General features: G+C 42.7%; 1 protein-coding gene across 2 annotated transcripts in view; it reads right to left on the bottom strand.

Moving 5' to 3' along the window:
• Positions 1–40: 40 nt before the first annotated feature.
• Positions 41–15,489, bottom strand: part of LOC137891663 (lamin-A-like) — a 29,063-nt gene continuing 13,614 nt past the window's right edge. For both annotated transcript variants that reach the window (XM_068736392.1, XM_068736393.1), the window contains exons 3-13: positions 8,951–9,107; positions 8,223–8,348; positions 7,413–7,583; positions 6,552–6,677; positions 6,083–6,303; positions 4,648–5,014; positions 4,368–4,475; positions 3,476–3,595; positions 3,320–3,379; positions 3,062–3,223; positions 41–2,345 (exon numbers count right to left, since the gene is read on the bottom strand). In XM_068736392.1, the coding sequence (XP_068592493.1) occupies positions 2,310–2,345; positions 3,062–3,223; positions 3,320–3,379; positions 3,476–3,595; positions 4,368–4,475; positions 4,648–5,014; positions 6,083–6,303; positions 6,552–6,677; positions 7,413–7,583; positions 8,223–8,348; positions 8,951–9,107 (1,654 nt within the window). In that variant the 3' untranslated portion in view covers positions 41–2,309. The remainder of the gene's footprint in view (positions 2,346–3,061; positions 3,224–3,319; positions 3,380–3,475; positions 3,596–4,367; positions 4,476–4,647; positions 5,015–6,082; positions 6,304–6,551; positions 6,678–7,412; positions 7,584–8,222; positions 8,349–8,950; positions 9,108–15,489) is intronic.

Below are 15,489 nucleotides of genomic sequence, written 5' to 3'. Positions count from 1 at the left end.
TGGTTTCGAATGACAATGAGAAAATAACTACAACAGTCAGTCACTGGAAAAAAAAGAATTTTACTCAGCATTATTTTAGAAAAGCAAAAAAAACAACAACCATTCATTACATCGACTTAATGGCTTTTTCATAATTTTAACAGCATCAATATGAGAGACACAAATCCTACATGTAGCAAGTTACAACTTTGGCATCAAAGGCTCACTACAAGAAATCCCTCAGTAACATTTTTAATCCTCAAGTCCTTCAAAAGATTCCTGAGGCCTCAATCAAGACGTAAAGAGGGAGGGGTCACGGTTTCACAAAGGCCTTTCAATCACATCTGTGATTTCAATCAGATTTTATTAAGTGTTGGTTCTTCATTAACTTGAACTAGCTTTGCATATTAACGTTTAAGAGCCGTCTGTTTCTTAAGAAAACACTAAAACAAGTAGTTTTGTACAGGAAGAAGTTTCTTTCTGCTTTATAATCTGACAGACAGGCCTCTGAAAAACGCTGACCACACCCTTTAAATGATCCGTTTAGAGCATCGACGAGTCAAGTTATTAGTTGCATATATTTCACAATTACATACAGTAATCATGTCTCATATTTACACTCTCATATGAGATAAATACTAAATCTTTTTCAATTATAAATCTTTGGAGCTGGTCATTTCTTTAACTAACAATTGTTAGACTTTTTAAGGCACTTTGGGGATCATAGAGTCAAAATCAGACCTCTACTTAAGTCAAAAATAAAAGAATCTAATGTGGCACAAATACCATCATATAAAGTACAAAACATGAAAAGCTATCAAGTATTTTCTGTAAATGCTTTGCTATGCTTTTCACTGGAGTATAAATGACTTAAGCTGCCAGACTACAGTACAAATCTACCTGCTGCGCATTCTTGGCGAGGCCCTCAATAATAGCAGTGCATGAAGCCAAAGTCACAAAAATATAGAAACCCCACAATCCCACTCTGATCCCAAAATCATGCCTGGAGATTTGCAAAGGCAGTAAGCTTAAGAGGAAAGAAAAATAAAGCCCTTATGACCAGTTTTCAGGAGCAACAAATCGGACAGCTGAGACTGAGCTACGAGCCAAACGAACAGTGGATGTTGTTTTCTGTCCTCTAAAAGGCACATTTCTTTGTTTTTTAGTCTGTAAAAAAAGCGTGTTAAAATGTTTCCAAAAACGACTGTTGCACTCTGTAAGCAGCAGCAGCAGCTCTCTGTTGAAATAGTGTTCATTTGGTTGAATAAGCAGTAAAATCCTACAAATATATACTTTATGTATGGCACCAGTAGAGATTCAAAACACACCACCTATTTCTGATGGTCCTCCAGGTAGAACACAAATCCTACCTGCTCCTGTCATCATGACAACACTTTGGAGTTACTGAAGCAACGCGTTTAAATGTCATTTAAGCATTTACAACTTCTAGAACATTCGACTTATCCAGTAAACAATAATTATTTCCATATACGTTCATAACCAAATACATCTCTCTGGAGCCGAGCTGTGAATTACAGAAAAAAAAAATATATCCATCTATATATTCTCTGTGTGCGCCATAGCAGCCCAAACATATGATCTAAATCCACATAAAAAAAAAAAATGTACGACAACGTGTTTGTCTGAGGCTTAAGGTGAAAAAAAAATAAATCTGCTTAACACCCTGAGCTTCAAGAACTTTGGCTTTCTTTTACAACATAGTTTATCAAAACAAAAACTTAAATTTTATGCATTTTCCCTGCAGCATATAGCAAAATATTGTGCCAAAAAAAACAACGATAATTAGATTGTAAACATCAACAACATCTTAAATAAAGATTTGATCAATTTGATGGATGATAAACATGATTAACAAACGTATTCCTGACAGGGTTCACTAGCTGAGTGTGGTGAGCGTCGACAGCGCCGCCATTAAATGTGAAACCTCGGCTCGGATCGAAGCACAAGCACTGGTCAATGGAGCTGTGTGTGTGTGTGTGTGTGTGTGTGTGTGTGTGTGTGTGTGTGTGTGTGTGTGTGTGTGTGTGTGTGTGTGTGTGTGTGAGAGAGAGTGCAAGAAGAGCAGGACAAGCATTAGCACAGCACACATGCAATAACATAAGTGGAATATAAAACTAAAAAAAAGCTGAATATGAAAATCCTGTACCCTTTACCCCAAAAACCTCAAAGCAATTCTAACCTGCAGATTAATCTGAATACAAAAAAATAAGATCATATAAAAAAAAATAAAAATAAAGACTAGCAACCCAACAGAGGAACATTATTATTCTCCTTTGTAGGCTGCAGGAGGTTCAGGTGAGGTCTGGTTTTTACATGACGGAGCAGTTCTCCGGCTTGGCACGGCCCTGAAGGAGGAAGGGACACATTGCAGCGTTAAATGTGGAGAAAACAGGGAAAAAAAGGAGGAATATTAACAAATAAACTAGGTTGAAGATGAAACGATTTCTTTTGGAGCAGCTGTTCTATTTAATTTGTAATGTTCTAACTTTTACCTCATTACAATGGACTGAGCAGTGGTTGTTTCAGAAAAACAGATTTCATTTCACCAAGCAATCAAGAGTTTGTTTGTCCTCCTCGTATTGAGAAATCAAATCAACGCAGAGGACGAAGGACAGAAAATGAAACATCAGATGGTGACTTCAAAGCAAATAGGGAGCCGCCAAAGTTTACTGCAGGAATGATGGATATCATCCAAGAGTGCACACAAAAGGTCTGTGAGAGAGCCCTAAGAACACTCGACTATTTGACAGTGGGACAGCCTGAAAACCCTCACGGACTTTGCAAGAACGAGTCCAGTCTGCGAGTCCATGAGTGAGGAGATTGGGATTGGGCCTGTATCTCTGTGGACCCTGATAGCAACGCAGTCACAAAACTTGTCAGGTGTGCAGTGGAGATCAAAATGCAAAGTTCGAAGATGGGTGTAAGCAAGGGCGCAGGAAGTAAGGAGGTAGGAAGTGGTCATTTAAAAAACACACTTTTCTCTTAAAATAAAAGGACAGTGCTGTTGTGCCCCATGCGGTGTAATTTGCTGTTCATGTTGTCACACATAACTGCACAGTACCTGTCTGGGCTCGTTGGTCCCCATGAAAAAGGAATGTCCCACGATGCCCTCAGGTAGACCCCCACCACCTGAGCGGTCCGACGTCTGACCGCAGGAGTCGCAGATCACCGTGCGGCTCCGGAGGTTGTACTCGTTGTCTCCGCCACTCGTGCTGTGAGCTCCCTGCGGGGGGGGGGGGGGACGACACATCAGGGTACTTGACACCGCTGCTTACCTGGGAAATGCTACAGCAGTTGCTTTAAGAGAAGAGGCGCTTACCATGTCATCGTCTTCGTCCTCATGGAACAGCGTGCGAGTCACTTTCCTCATGGCCATTTCCTGATGGTTCATCAAGGGACACAATGATTCAGTGATTGCAGTTCAAAAAGGAACAGACATACGAGGCAAGCTAAACAAATACAGGTGAAGCCAGACCTCGCCGTTGGCGCTGATGAGAGAGGTCTGCAGGAGGTCTCCGGTTCCCCAGGAGCTCTGGTTCTTCCACACCAGGTCAGTGGGAGGGTTGTGGGTTCCACCGCCGGAAGCAGCCCAGATCTGCAAAGAGTCAAAGTATAGAGTTTGCAAGAGATTGTGATTTTTTAAATAATTTTAAAACTGCTCATGAAATAAATAAAAATAAGTGTCCTGTGGAGTTTTCTTCGAAAAAAACACTTCCGTTTACATTCAAAGCAGTTTAGCACATTAATACTTGGCGCATTTAAGTCAACCAGTGAAGTAAATTAGGTCAAACAGTACAATTGTACCACTACATGTGGTGGGGGGGCCCATAGAGAGAACAGGCCCTTACAAGTGATCCAAAATTAGCAACATTCAATACACCTGTATGCTTTTTCTGGTAAAATAGTCAGTAGTAATCTATAACAAAATAGTATAAAAAAAACTATTCAACATGGTATTTTTGTCATATACAGACATGCAATGATGATTTCTGGGTAATGTGTATGTAGATGTTGTCCAATGTCAAGTCTCTATTTGATCATGTTACAAGACAACACAATGGTGTGTGTGTGTGTGTGTGTGTGTGTGTGTGTGTGTGTGTGTGTGTGTGTGTGTGTGTGTGTGTGTGTGTGTGTGTGTGTGTGTGTGTCATAACTAGCGGGCATTGGGGCCCGTCTTAACTACCCTACGCCACCGCTGACACCTAAAGCGTCAACACGTTTACATCAACACTAATCAGAATCTTGCTCCACAGCACTTCTGGTGGTCAAAAAAAGAATAGCACCTTTATGTGGAGGGAAATAATTAGTCAAATTAACAATGAGAAGGTCAAGAAATGGCCAAATCTAGAGGAGTCGGTGTAACTTACAGTGACAGCTCCTCCGGCCTTCAGAGTGAACTTGTGGGGAAACTTGTAGAGGATGGGAGTGGCGTTGCCTACTTGTCTCTTCACCTGCCAGTTACCCAGAGACTGGTCCTGCATGACAGAAATGGGAAGAGAGAGAGATGGATGATGGGAGAAATGATCATAAAATATTAGTTAGGATATTATTATGAAAACCAGACAGTCGATATTACATCTATTACTGTGAAATCCCCTTAAACAGGTTAAAGGGTTGAAAAGCCACGTGACAGGTGGACTCACTAACCTCGTCAGCCTTGTTGCTGAGACGGATGAACTTCCCCTCCAGGTCGACCTCGTCCACGGTGATGCGGCCGCTGGCTGAGGCTTGCTGACTAATGCGAGTCTTGGTCACGGTGCCCCCCACCATGCTGGAGGTCTCGCTGTCGTTGTCATTGAGGCGGCGCTTCTTGGCGCTGGCTGTGCCGGAGGAGTTGCGGCTGCTGGAGGCGGTGCCGGTGCCGGTGCCGAGGTGGAGCAAGCGGCTGGTGTGGCTGTGACCTGAGCCGGAGGAGTGGACGGCGCGGCTGGTGTGGCTGTGGCCGTGGCCTGATCCGGAGGTCCTGGTCACTGTAACCTTGGCGGTAGGTGGAGGGCTGGGTGACAGACTCAGCCTGAGGAAAGAGAGAAGAAGAGATTCAGACGGTGGATTTAGACCAAAGCGGTCACTTGTAACACGGAGTCTCACGGTCGGTAAAGTGCCTTTTGATATCTCTTCCTGCTCTGACACTTGAACCCATACAGTAGCTACTGTAACCAACCTGCTGCAGTGATTTGTTGATACTCCAAGAACCAGAACTGAAAGAACTGGCTTTACGGTTACTGCAGCAGGCTCACAGAGGAATCTGCACCAGAACACTTTCACCTCTGTAACTTTAAGGCCATTCTTAGTTACTGTTGTCTGCCTGCGATTGCTTTCACTGAGCCTGTTCACGGTCAGTGACTGTCTGTTACTTTTATTGTCTGTATTTTTGTGCTTCACTGATAACAGGGCGTTGCTGTAAAAAAGCAGGTATACTTGGCCAACTTGTCCTGTTAAACAAATAAGTGCTACAAACTTGAGAAATGCTGCTCAGGTGGGGCTGCAGTAGAGAGAAAGATGATTATTTATCTTTTCATGGATGTAGCAAAGAAAAAATATCTTTACGGTTTTAGAAACATTTTATAGTGTTGTGTTTTTCAGGAGAATTATACCCTCTTTCCACCAAATTAGTGCCTATGCAGGTTTGTAAAACAAACAAAAAGGTTTCAACCTATCCACCAGAATTTAGAAACTGGCTGCAGAGATTTGATCCCACTGAGGTCTGATGGTGTTGAGTGATGAGGCTCACAGTCGGTGATGGGGTTGAGGTCAGGGCTCTGTGTAGGGCAGTCAGGTACTTCAGTACCAAACACCAGAAAACTATGTTTGTATGGACCTGGCTTTGTGCACGGGGAATCTTCCCCAAACATACCATCGTATGCTGTATCAATAAGATTTTCCTTTATTAAAATGAAGGCAGACAGAAATGTCTGTATGTAGGGTTGTAGTGATTCTAAATGGATATCCACTAAACTGTTTGCTAAGCTGATCTGTGCCTGATTGGCAAAGTCAGTAGAGAACGGTGACTTTACGGTTTGTTCTCTGACTTGTTAGTGTCCATCTCTTCCTGTAACAACCTGTAGACCTTCTGTTGCCTCACCTCTCCTCCTCTCCCTCCAGCAGCTTCCTGTACGCATTGATCTCCATGTCCAGGGCCAGTTTGATGTCCAGCAGCTCCTGGTACTCGTCCAGCTGCTGCAGCAGCCGAGCTCGGATATCGGCCATCTCCCGCTCTTTATCCTCCAGCCGCCGCCGCATCAGGTCCCGCTCCCTGGACAGAGCCTCCTCCAGCTCCCGCACCTTGGACTCGCTTGCTGCCAGCTGGTTAAAGAGAACACACATACAAAAGGTTAGTCAATTAAGACCAATTAAGCAGTCTGTACACAACCTGTTACAGTATAAACACTGTAAATCTGCTTGATGACTGGGGTGAAGCTTAACGGTATATTAATCAATGATGCTCAGCCAAGCAGCGTGGCCAGTAAAACCAGCAGACTGATGACAAACCACTGACATACTGTGAGTGTGAGTGTGTGTGTGTGTGTGTGTGTGTGTGTGTGTGTGTGTACCTGTTTCTGCAGCAGGCTGAGCTGGCTCGACATGCCCTCCATTCGCATACGGCTCTGCTGCAGCTCTTCATGAGCGGCTCCCACCAAGTGGCTGTTCCTGTCAGCTGAATGACGAGCATTCTCCAGCTGACAGACAGAGAGAAGATGCAGTCTTTCAGCCACGGCTTAAAAGAAATTGTAATCCTCACATATACATCTACGTTTAACCAATGCTAAGCATTTAGAGGCAGGGGGCTGCTGTGAAGCGCCGGGAGTTCAGTGGCTTGCTCAAGGATACTTGCGATCAAACCGCTAACCTTGTGATTAAAGGAAGACCCGCTCTACACCCTGAGCCACAGCAGCCCCACTTCCTGCACTAAACCACCTGGTAAAGTCTGGGCTGTTTGGTTTACTGTATTCCAGGGGACTGTCATCATTTAAGGAATGAAATATTTTTGCTCTTTTCAAGAAAAAAACACCACAAAGAAACACCTCTTTAGCCTCTTGCAATACATTCTGTTGAGTTAGCTAATTTAGAAACAGTAATTCCCAAAATAGATTTTCTAAAGGGGTCTAGTAAAACTTTGTCATTAGAATTTACTTGTAAATAAAACCAAACAACTTCTCCCGCAACACACTGATTATGGCTGTTAAATGAATTCCCGTCCTGTATGACGATAAAAAGGAAAGAGGCAAAGTGAATAAGGATTTTACACACCGAGTGTACAAAAGGTTTAATCAATAAGCATTACCTGAGCTGTGGATGTTGGACTATTCGTAGCTCATTAAAGCTGAACTACGACTAAGACAACTGCATAACAGCCTCTACTTGGACTCTAGGTGGCGACAGAGCTGCGTCTGCTGCAGAGCATCCGGACGTACCTTGGAGTTGTAGGTCTTCTCCACCTCCTCCTTGTAGAGGCGGACCTGCTCCTCCTGTTGGGCTCTCATGTCGACCAAGGCGGCGGCCAGCTTGCTCTCAAAGTCCAGCCGCTGCCCGCTGTCCATCTCCACCACGCGAGACTCATAGCGGCGCTTGGACTCACGCTGCTCCTACAGACAGACAGGTTGGTGATGGATATCAGTCTCAAGAGCACTTACTTTTAGTTTCTCATCACTAACCCAACTGGGAGTTGTGTTGATTAGAAGCTGATCTGACTTTCTCAACTCTTTATTAGACTGCAAAAAAAGTCATTTGCATTGACATTTTGGTTTATTTTCAGGCACTATAAACAAATTAAAAGACCTGCAGAAACTCGTTATGGTCAATGAACTTAATTGCATTGATTAGTCAGTCGCTTTGCCGTATTTACTTGTTTACAAGTACAGAGCTCCAGCTGAGGAATCTACCTCCATGGTGACCTTTCAGAAACTCCTAATCATTATGTTTAAATTAGTAAAAGACACACCTGTTGCCAGTTTTGGTCAGAGCATGACGACAAACAGAGCATTGTGAAAAGTGGCAAGAATATAAATCTAAGCATTTAAATACAATTTGTATATTTTTTGATTTAGAATAAAATAAAAGGAGAGGTGAGAAGCAAAGAGAAGAGACACATCTGAAGGGGAAATGCAAAACAAACAGGCAGGATGTTGGAAGCGAATCAATATCCTGTGGAAGAGATGAAAAGCAGCACAGATGTCTTAAGACAGCCGAATAAAAATAGAAGGGTTCAGGTGAAGAGTGGGAACCTCGTTGTAGATGTTCTTCTGGAACTCCAGCTCCTCCTTTATGGTCTGCAGGCGGTTCTCGGCATCCACTCTCCTCAGCATCTCATCCTGCAGCTGCCTCTTGGCATCGGCTAAGCTACCTTCCAACTGGGAGGGAGGAGGAAAGAGAAAGGTTCTTTAGTGGAGGCATGCAAGTGAAAAAGGAAAAAAAGAAATCAAACTCAGCTCTAGGTGTAATCTGGCCAGGCGTTGTTGACTGTTACTCAGTGTGGCCAGTAGGTGGCGCAGGGCCACAACTGTATCTCCATCAGTCCTTAAGTAAACTTCATTGATAAAACAAACAGCAGAGAAAGCAACCTTGTCTGCCTCGCCACCTCATTCATAATCAACTGCCTGGAGGGTTTACATAAAGTTACTACTTCAACAGCTTCATTTCAGACGTCTGTCACTGCAGCTTAGCACTCAACTACTGACCGCTTGTTGGCAGCAAACAAGGATTCAAATTATGATTATTTTTGAACCTCTATTACAATCAATGCAGGAGAAAACAGGCTTTCTGCTTACAGTTTAGAGTGATTCATCCTGATATTATGCTGGCTGTGCCACAGCAGTATAAACAAACATGCGTTTATGTCATTTGTCATTTCAATGCTTTTCTAACGAGATTGTAATCGCTCTGAGCCATAAAACGTGCATGTTCTGCCAACAACAACCACGTAAGACTTCGGTTCCAATAAAGACGTTTTTACCTTGGCCAGCTGGGCCTTGAGGTCCTTCAACTCAGCCTCCACGGTCCGCTTCTCCCCCATGGCAGTGGAGAGGGAAGCATCTTTAGAGTTCAGCAGGGCCTCCAGGTCCCTCAGCCTGGCCAGAGCCGCCTCCAGGTCAGACTCCTTCTTACCGTTCCTGTAAAGACACGAGACAGACGAGGTGTGAACGTCAGTCTGTTGTCCCTTCAATACTGTACGTCATGGCGTCTTTAGAGATCTGTAACTCTTCTCATGTTGCTATGAGAACTCAGTTAAGCCTTCAGTTATAGCTGATAAATGTTGCTAAGAGGCATTAAAACCTAAAGACCTCTCACTCTATTGTGTTTTTAAATGTCATTCTAATCATTTCTTTGCTTTATGTCAATCGCTTTGAACCGCTTCTGTGTTTGAGAGATGCTGTACAAATAAAGCTGCCTGATTTCACACGTGATTAATGCACTAAAAGGTAGTTTTCTGTGAAAGCTTTACATGATATAGTCTATTCTCTTCCCCCAGTACATTGTTGGTAACTGAGTCATGACATTAGGTGTCAGGCCTGCTGAGTTAATATTAATAACGATGAGAGCATGTTCCTTTATTTCCACTTAAAGTGAAACTTGATAGGCACCGGACAACTGGGCTGCAGCGACACAAACCGCCATTGTACGGCGCAGCAGTTGTCCACTGCATCACATCAACGTGCCTTATGAAGCCTTCTGTACTAAATAGGAGCCCATTAAAGTCTCTCTCGAGGGAACCGGCGTTGAATCAAGAGAATTCACGTTTGTTGCGCATGTGTACCGCCTCTCCTCGAACATTTGGACCAATTTAGAGTTCTGGGTTGGAAAGAAAAAAAAAACTTGGATAGAGCCATGGAAAAACAATACATACGCAGGAGAAGATAAAGAGAGCAGAGAGGGGAGAGAGAGAGAGGTTGTTAGCAGTATAGGCGGTTCATGCAGAGTCAAGAAGGAAATGAGCTCCCTGTTATTCTATTTGGCCCCGTAGGCTAGTCTTCATTGTCACTAATAATGGCCATCTGCTGGGGGAAATGGCTTCCAGGCTGCTCACACAGACCTCAGAGTGCTCAGTCTCTGGCAGAGCGAGCTACGCACACACTTTACAAACGCAGTCGCAAAGTTACTCCACATCAGAACAATGATTTACGACGGACATCCAGTCCCTTCACAAGCCTTAGAAGAGAAAAGGTAATTTATGGGTTTATGACACTGAAATTAATCTCCATTACTGCATTCAATAAATATTAAGAAGAAGCTCTTTAGAGGAGCTTAAAAATGCAATTCTGCTTCCTGAAAAGAGGAAGATAAAGTGGCAGGAAAGCAGAAGTGCACTGTGGTTGAAGTCTTTCATGTCCAGCAAAAAAAAAAAAAAACATCTAAAATTGAATCCAGAGAGAACATATCCATGATGCTTTACAGATGTATGAATGCGTAATTATATAAAAGCCTCTCAGACTGTGCATTGTTCAGATTCAAATTTAAAAAAAAAGAAGAAGCACAGTGGGTTGGAGTGGGTCCGAACCAAATGCGCGCGCGCGCGCGCACGCGCACGCACACACACACACACACACACACACACACACACACACACACACACACACACACACACACACACACACGTTCTCTAAATGTTACAATGGATTACAAACAGACAGTTTATTAGACATAACAATGACAACAGTACTTTCTTGAAGGTTATAATGTTTTAAGAGAGCTGTTGATTCAGTCAAGTGGTGACGTTGGAAGCTTTAGTTTGTGGTGCTGTTGACTTCTATTGCGTTACACTGAGAAGTGCTTCTTTAAGTGTATAAAGTATTTAGTTTACCCTCACTGTATTATATGAAGTGGTTTTGCTAGGAGTACCTAATAAACTAGCAACTTACTGTTAGTCTGTATATTCTACAGAAACTCAACAATGATCTTTTCCAGAGCCCTTGACCAAGTTTAAATGACCAGATGTTCATACATTACTTTTTTTCCGCAAGAATACACCAATTCATATTTATAAATGTCTGCTCTAGTAGATAAAATACAGTCCTCTACCATTTAACAGCTGGTTGAACACGTTGTTTTGTTGAAACAGAACTTTGTGGACATTTTGGAGGATGCAGTTTATGGTGCTGGTGAGTCGTACTCTATTATTTTGTCGACCACATCTATATCCATGACGATAGGCTAAATAACACATTTCTTTACTGAACATACAAACTGAATACGTTGGAGTAAATCGGAGTCAATCACAGGGAGCTTTTTTTTCCAGTCAACATACTCGTAAAGAGACTCAAGAATGTGACACCTTTACGACCCAGGTGTACGAGTACTGTCCCAACACACAGTATAGCACCTACAGGCAGACCCGAAATTATTGAAGACACCTACAAAGACTTGAGCCGACAGTGACACAGTCGACATGTCAAAACGCCTACCAGACAGGCAGATTAGTAACCGGGGTAAAAGAAACATGGTTACTGCTGTAAAAAATTTTTAAATGAATGCATGTCTCGTCTGTAAAAGAGTTTAACAGCCTCCGGTCGGCCCAAGGCTTCTTTAACTCTCTAGGTGTGAGGAAAACCCATTTTCCAAGGCTGCTGATGTTGTGGAACATTTTAACCTCACAACAATGCAGCTCATTAAATTATTATGGACTGTAATAACAAACCCAAATCAACCAAAACAGCTCTGAGACAAAGAGAGTCATGTTTTGTTTTTACTTAAATGGGTTAGTGATGAGTGCACACACACACACACACACACACACACACACACACACACACACACACACACACACACACACACACACACACACACACACACACACACACACACACACACACACACGTTTACAACTTGAGGTAAACATTCTTGAAACTATGTCGACGAAACATTTTACCAGTGACTGCTGTGAGTGTGTGGAGGTGGCTGCTGTGCTGCTCATTAGTGCTAATGGGCCCAGCGGATCAGCTCTAGCAGGGAATTAATGCACAGAAGTGAGTTTGGTGTATTGAAACGCTGCCTGACTGTTTGTATTCTCCTCATACACAAACACGACAGCAATACAGAGAGGGTTCCAGAAAATTGGCATGCATTGTAACCAGAACATCCGCAAAAGTGAAGCCAATGCAGAAGTGCCTTAAACTTGCATTCCCTCCACTGACCAGCAGGGGGCGACTCCTCTGGTTGTATAGAAGTCTAGTCTAAAATGACTACTTCTCTCTTGATTTATTCCCTCAGTAAACATTGTAAACATGAGTTTATGGTCTCAATCTCTAGTTTCAAGTCTTCTTCAATACAGCATGATGTTCATTTAGTACATTATGGTCCATTTAGAGTCAAACAGACCATGAAGAAGGGGATGCTTTAGGGCGGGGCTACCTTGTGATTGACAGCTCGCTACCACAGCGCTGTGTGGTCTGGGAGTTGTCCATGTTTTCGTCTTAGTGTGTTTTCAGTTCATGAAAGTTAATTGTAACAGCATTCAGTTGCTAACGTTTGCTAATTAGCCCTAAACACAAAGTACAGCAGCAGCAGATGGGAATGCCATTACTTTTGCAGATATTTGGTCATAAACTTAAGTATTAAACAAATTAAAATTGACCTGATGATGGCGCTAAATGAAAACCTTCATTGTTACAACTCATCCTGATGGACATGAATACCTGAACCAAGTTTCATGACAATCCATCTCATAGTTTAGAAACATTTCACTCCGATTCTCTGGGTACCGGCGTACTTATTAATATTTCTGTTCTTAGAGCTTGGGAGCTACTCTTTATACTGTGTCTTTATCTCATACGTTACATATTTTGGTAGTGCACTTCTGGTCCAATTCCCAAATCACATTTAAAGTGAGTTGCTCTCAGGCTTTTGTCAAGAGGAGTGATGTGAGGTTCTGCAAAAAAAACAGAAAAGATCAGCTGGCCAGCCTGTAAACACTGCAGCTATCGAGCCCAAATTTGGTCACAGAGATGGAAGAGTCCAGCATGAGTCAACGTATGGAAACGCAGAACAATTCAACTCTATAAATGAATATCACAGGAAGCAGCTCAGAGCAGTGTTCCTCCAATAGCGGGACTAGTTCTCCTAGAGGTACTTTGGAGTATTGCAGGGGTTACGGGAGATTCTTTAATACGATAAAAATACGATAAAATACAATAAAAATTTAATAATTATACTATAATAAGCACATTTTATATTCAATATTTATACTTCCAATGCAATAGTCAACTGCCACAACAACCACCGCTTTAGAGATTTCCTAAATCTAGCTCGGCATTCTTGTTCGTCAACCACATGGTGCTAAACAGCATTGTTGGATAACTGGTTGAGATTTCACATTTTGGAATCAACTGACCTCAAAACCACGACACGAATGTTCTGACCAAACAAGGGAATGTAAGGGATTGTAAAATCCCTGAATTTAATACAGATTAAGGGTGAATATGGGTTATGACGACGACCATTGGCTTCAGTTAGAAGTATGCAACACAGAGTGGTATGATGGTCTGTACTGCATCTAAACATGTTGTCTTTGCTTCTTACACCTCCAGGATGCTGCTCCTGCATGTCGGCTTAAAATCTGAATGCAACGGAAGGATGTTGGAAAGCCTTGTCAGTGTGTGTGTGTGTGTGTGTGTGTGTGTGTGTGTGTGTGTGTGTGTGTGTGTGTGTGTGTGTGTGTCTCTTTAGTGTAGATGTGGGCGTATTTGTGCATGTTCTGTACTGTGGGGGAGTGTTGGCTGCAAAAACTGTGTGTACCACCTTGTGCGTTAAGTGCATCTGTGTACTGTATGTATGCGTGTCCATACAGTACATGCATGTTCCTGTGCACGTGTTATTCTCATATACGATTTACATAATCCAGTGTAGGGTGTGTGTGTGTGTGTGTGTGTGTGTGTGTGTGTGTTGGACTACCTGTTTATATAATCCAGTATGAAGTGTGTAATTAGAGTGCCCCACCATAAATATCCTCTGACTTCATGTTTACATTGTGTTCCATCAAAACCTCACAGCCTGCGCTCAGAACACATGTGAGGAGTCTCTGCAGTTATTTTTTAAGAAATCACACTATTAATATTTACAAAACAATACACAGTCAGCATGAGACCAACAAGTGTGGTACTGAGAATGGCTGTGGGCTAACAGATGAGCAAACAAATGCAGATTACATTTGGGAAACTAGGAAAATAAAGCCCAAAAAAAATAAAAATAAATAAATACCAGCCTGTTTCATCAAGATAAGGGAAATCTGTTGCAAGTAAAACAAGGCGGGCAGCAGAGTTGTTTCTAAGCTTGCAAACTGAGAAAGACCTTTGAGCCGAAAAGGGCAGCGCTGTGCGATTTACATTCTGCTCTGAAAGTAGGAATTAAAACCAGAAAAGTGTCACTTTGGCAAGCTTTATTATTAATTTTTTAAGCGTAGACCACTTGTCTTCTTTCCTCCCACACACGCGTCTGCACTCATGAAAAAAAAAAAATGTATATATTACTGAAAAATAATTACAGTTTCACACATCATTCCACCCTTTTTATGCAACAACATTAGAGCCTTGAAAGGCATTTTGTTACAGAGCAAATAGATTAAATGACACATTTTGAGGCACAAAGACAAAATGGGAGCCATTGGACGGAGACAGTGTGAGATGGGGGAGAGGAGAGGCTGGTGGGTGGGTATGGAGGGGTGGGTGGGTATGGGGGGGGTGGGGGGTGTGAAATGGAAATGCGAGAAAGAAAGAGGCAAAAAGAAAAAGAGAAAGAGGGGGAATAATGGAGACGAGAAATCTGAGGAGGAGGAGGAGGAATGTGTTGGCTCGGCTCCCGGCCTCAAGGATGACTCACAGCTATCTTTGTCCACCCCGGTAAGGAGAAACAAACCCCGCCTCATGGAGTGAAAGAGAGAAAAAAGACTGCTACCCCCCCCCCCCTGTTTTGCTATGCCGTTGCCGTGGTAACCAAGGCCTTGTCATCAGGCCTGCTAGTGTGCCGTTTGTAGCATGCTGTGGACGCTAAAGAAGACAAAAAAAAGGTGTAGACTTCTCTGTGCGAATTTTCTAAATATCTCCAGACTGAGAAAAAGTCCTTCAGAAAAACCGAACCTATAATTTGTTCGAGATAGAGTTACTGCAGCTACACGGCCCACTTTATGAGACCTTAGCAAGACCGATGCCAAGTAGTTAACCAGCACACAAACAAAACCTCAATTTGAATGATATATTTAGCAATTTTAAATTAAGAAGGAACATATATTTTCGTGTACAATTCCAAGTCTTTAGCAAGAGCAATATTTTGACGGTCTCTAGATTTCTAAAACTATTCCAGCAGAAGTTAAATATGTGTGCTGAATATTTTTCAGGGCCACTTCAACACACCTCCATCCTCTAAGCGTTGCACTTATCGGAGCAGCCTCCCCCGTTTCTCCAACTTTGCAAACCAAATCCGTCTACTGAGGGTCAACGTAGTCCACTAGTGTGTCCTGAGTGTGGCTGCACAGGACTACATTTAAAGGGTTAAATTCACCCAAAG

This window comes from Cebidichthys violaceus, unplaced genomic scaffold, assembly GCF_023349555.1.
Source record: "Cebidichthys violaceus isolate CVI_PGR_0920_01 unplaced genomic scaffold, fCebVio1.0.p SCAF_7, whole genome shotgun sequence".
In the NCBI taxonomy this organism is placed as follows: domain Eukaryota; kingdom Metazoa; phylum Chordata; class Actinopteri; order Perciformes; family Stichaeidae; genus Cebidichthys; species Cebidichthys violaceus.
This window is presented reverse-complemented; position numbering and strand designations above follow the sequence as displayed.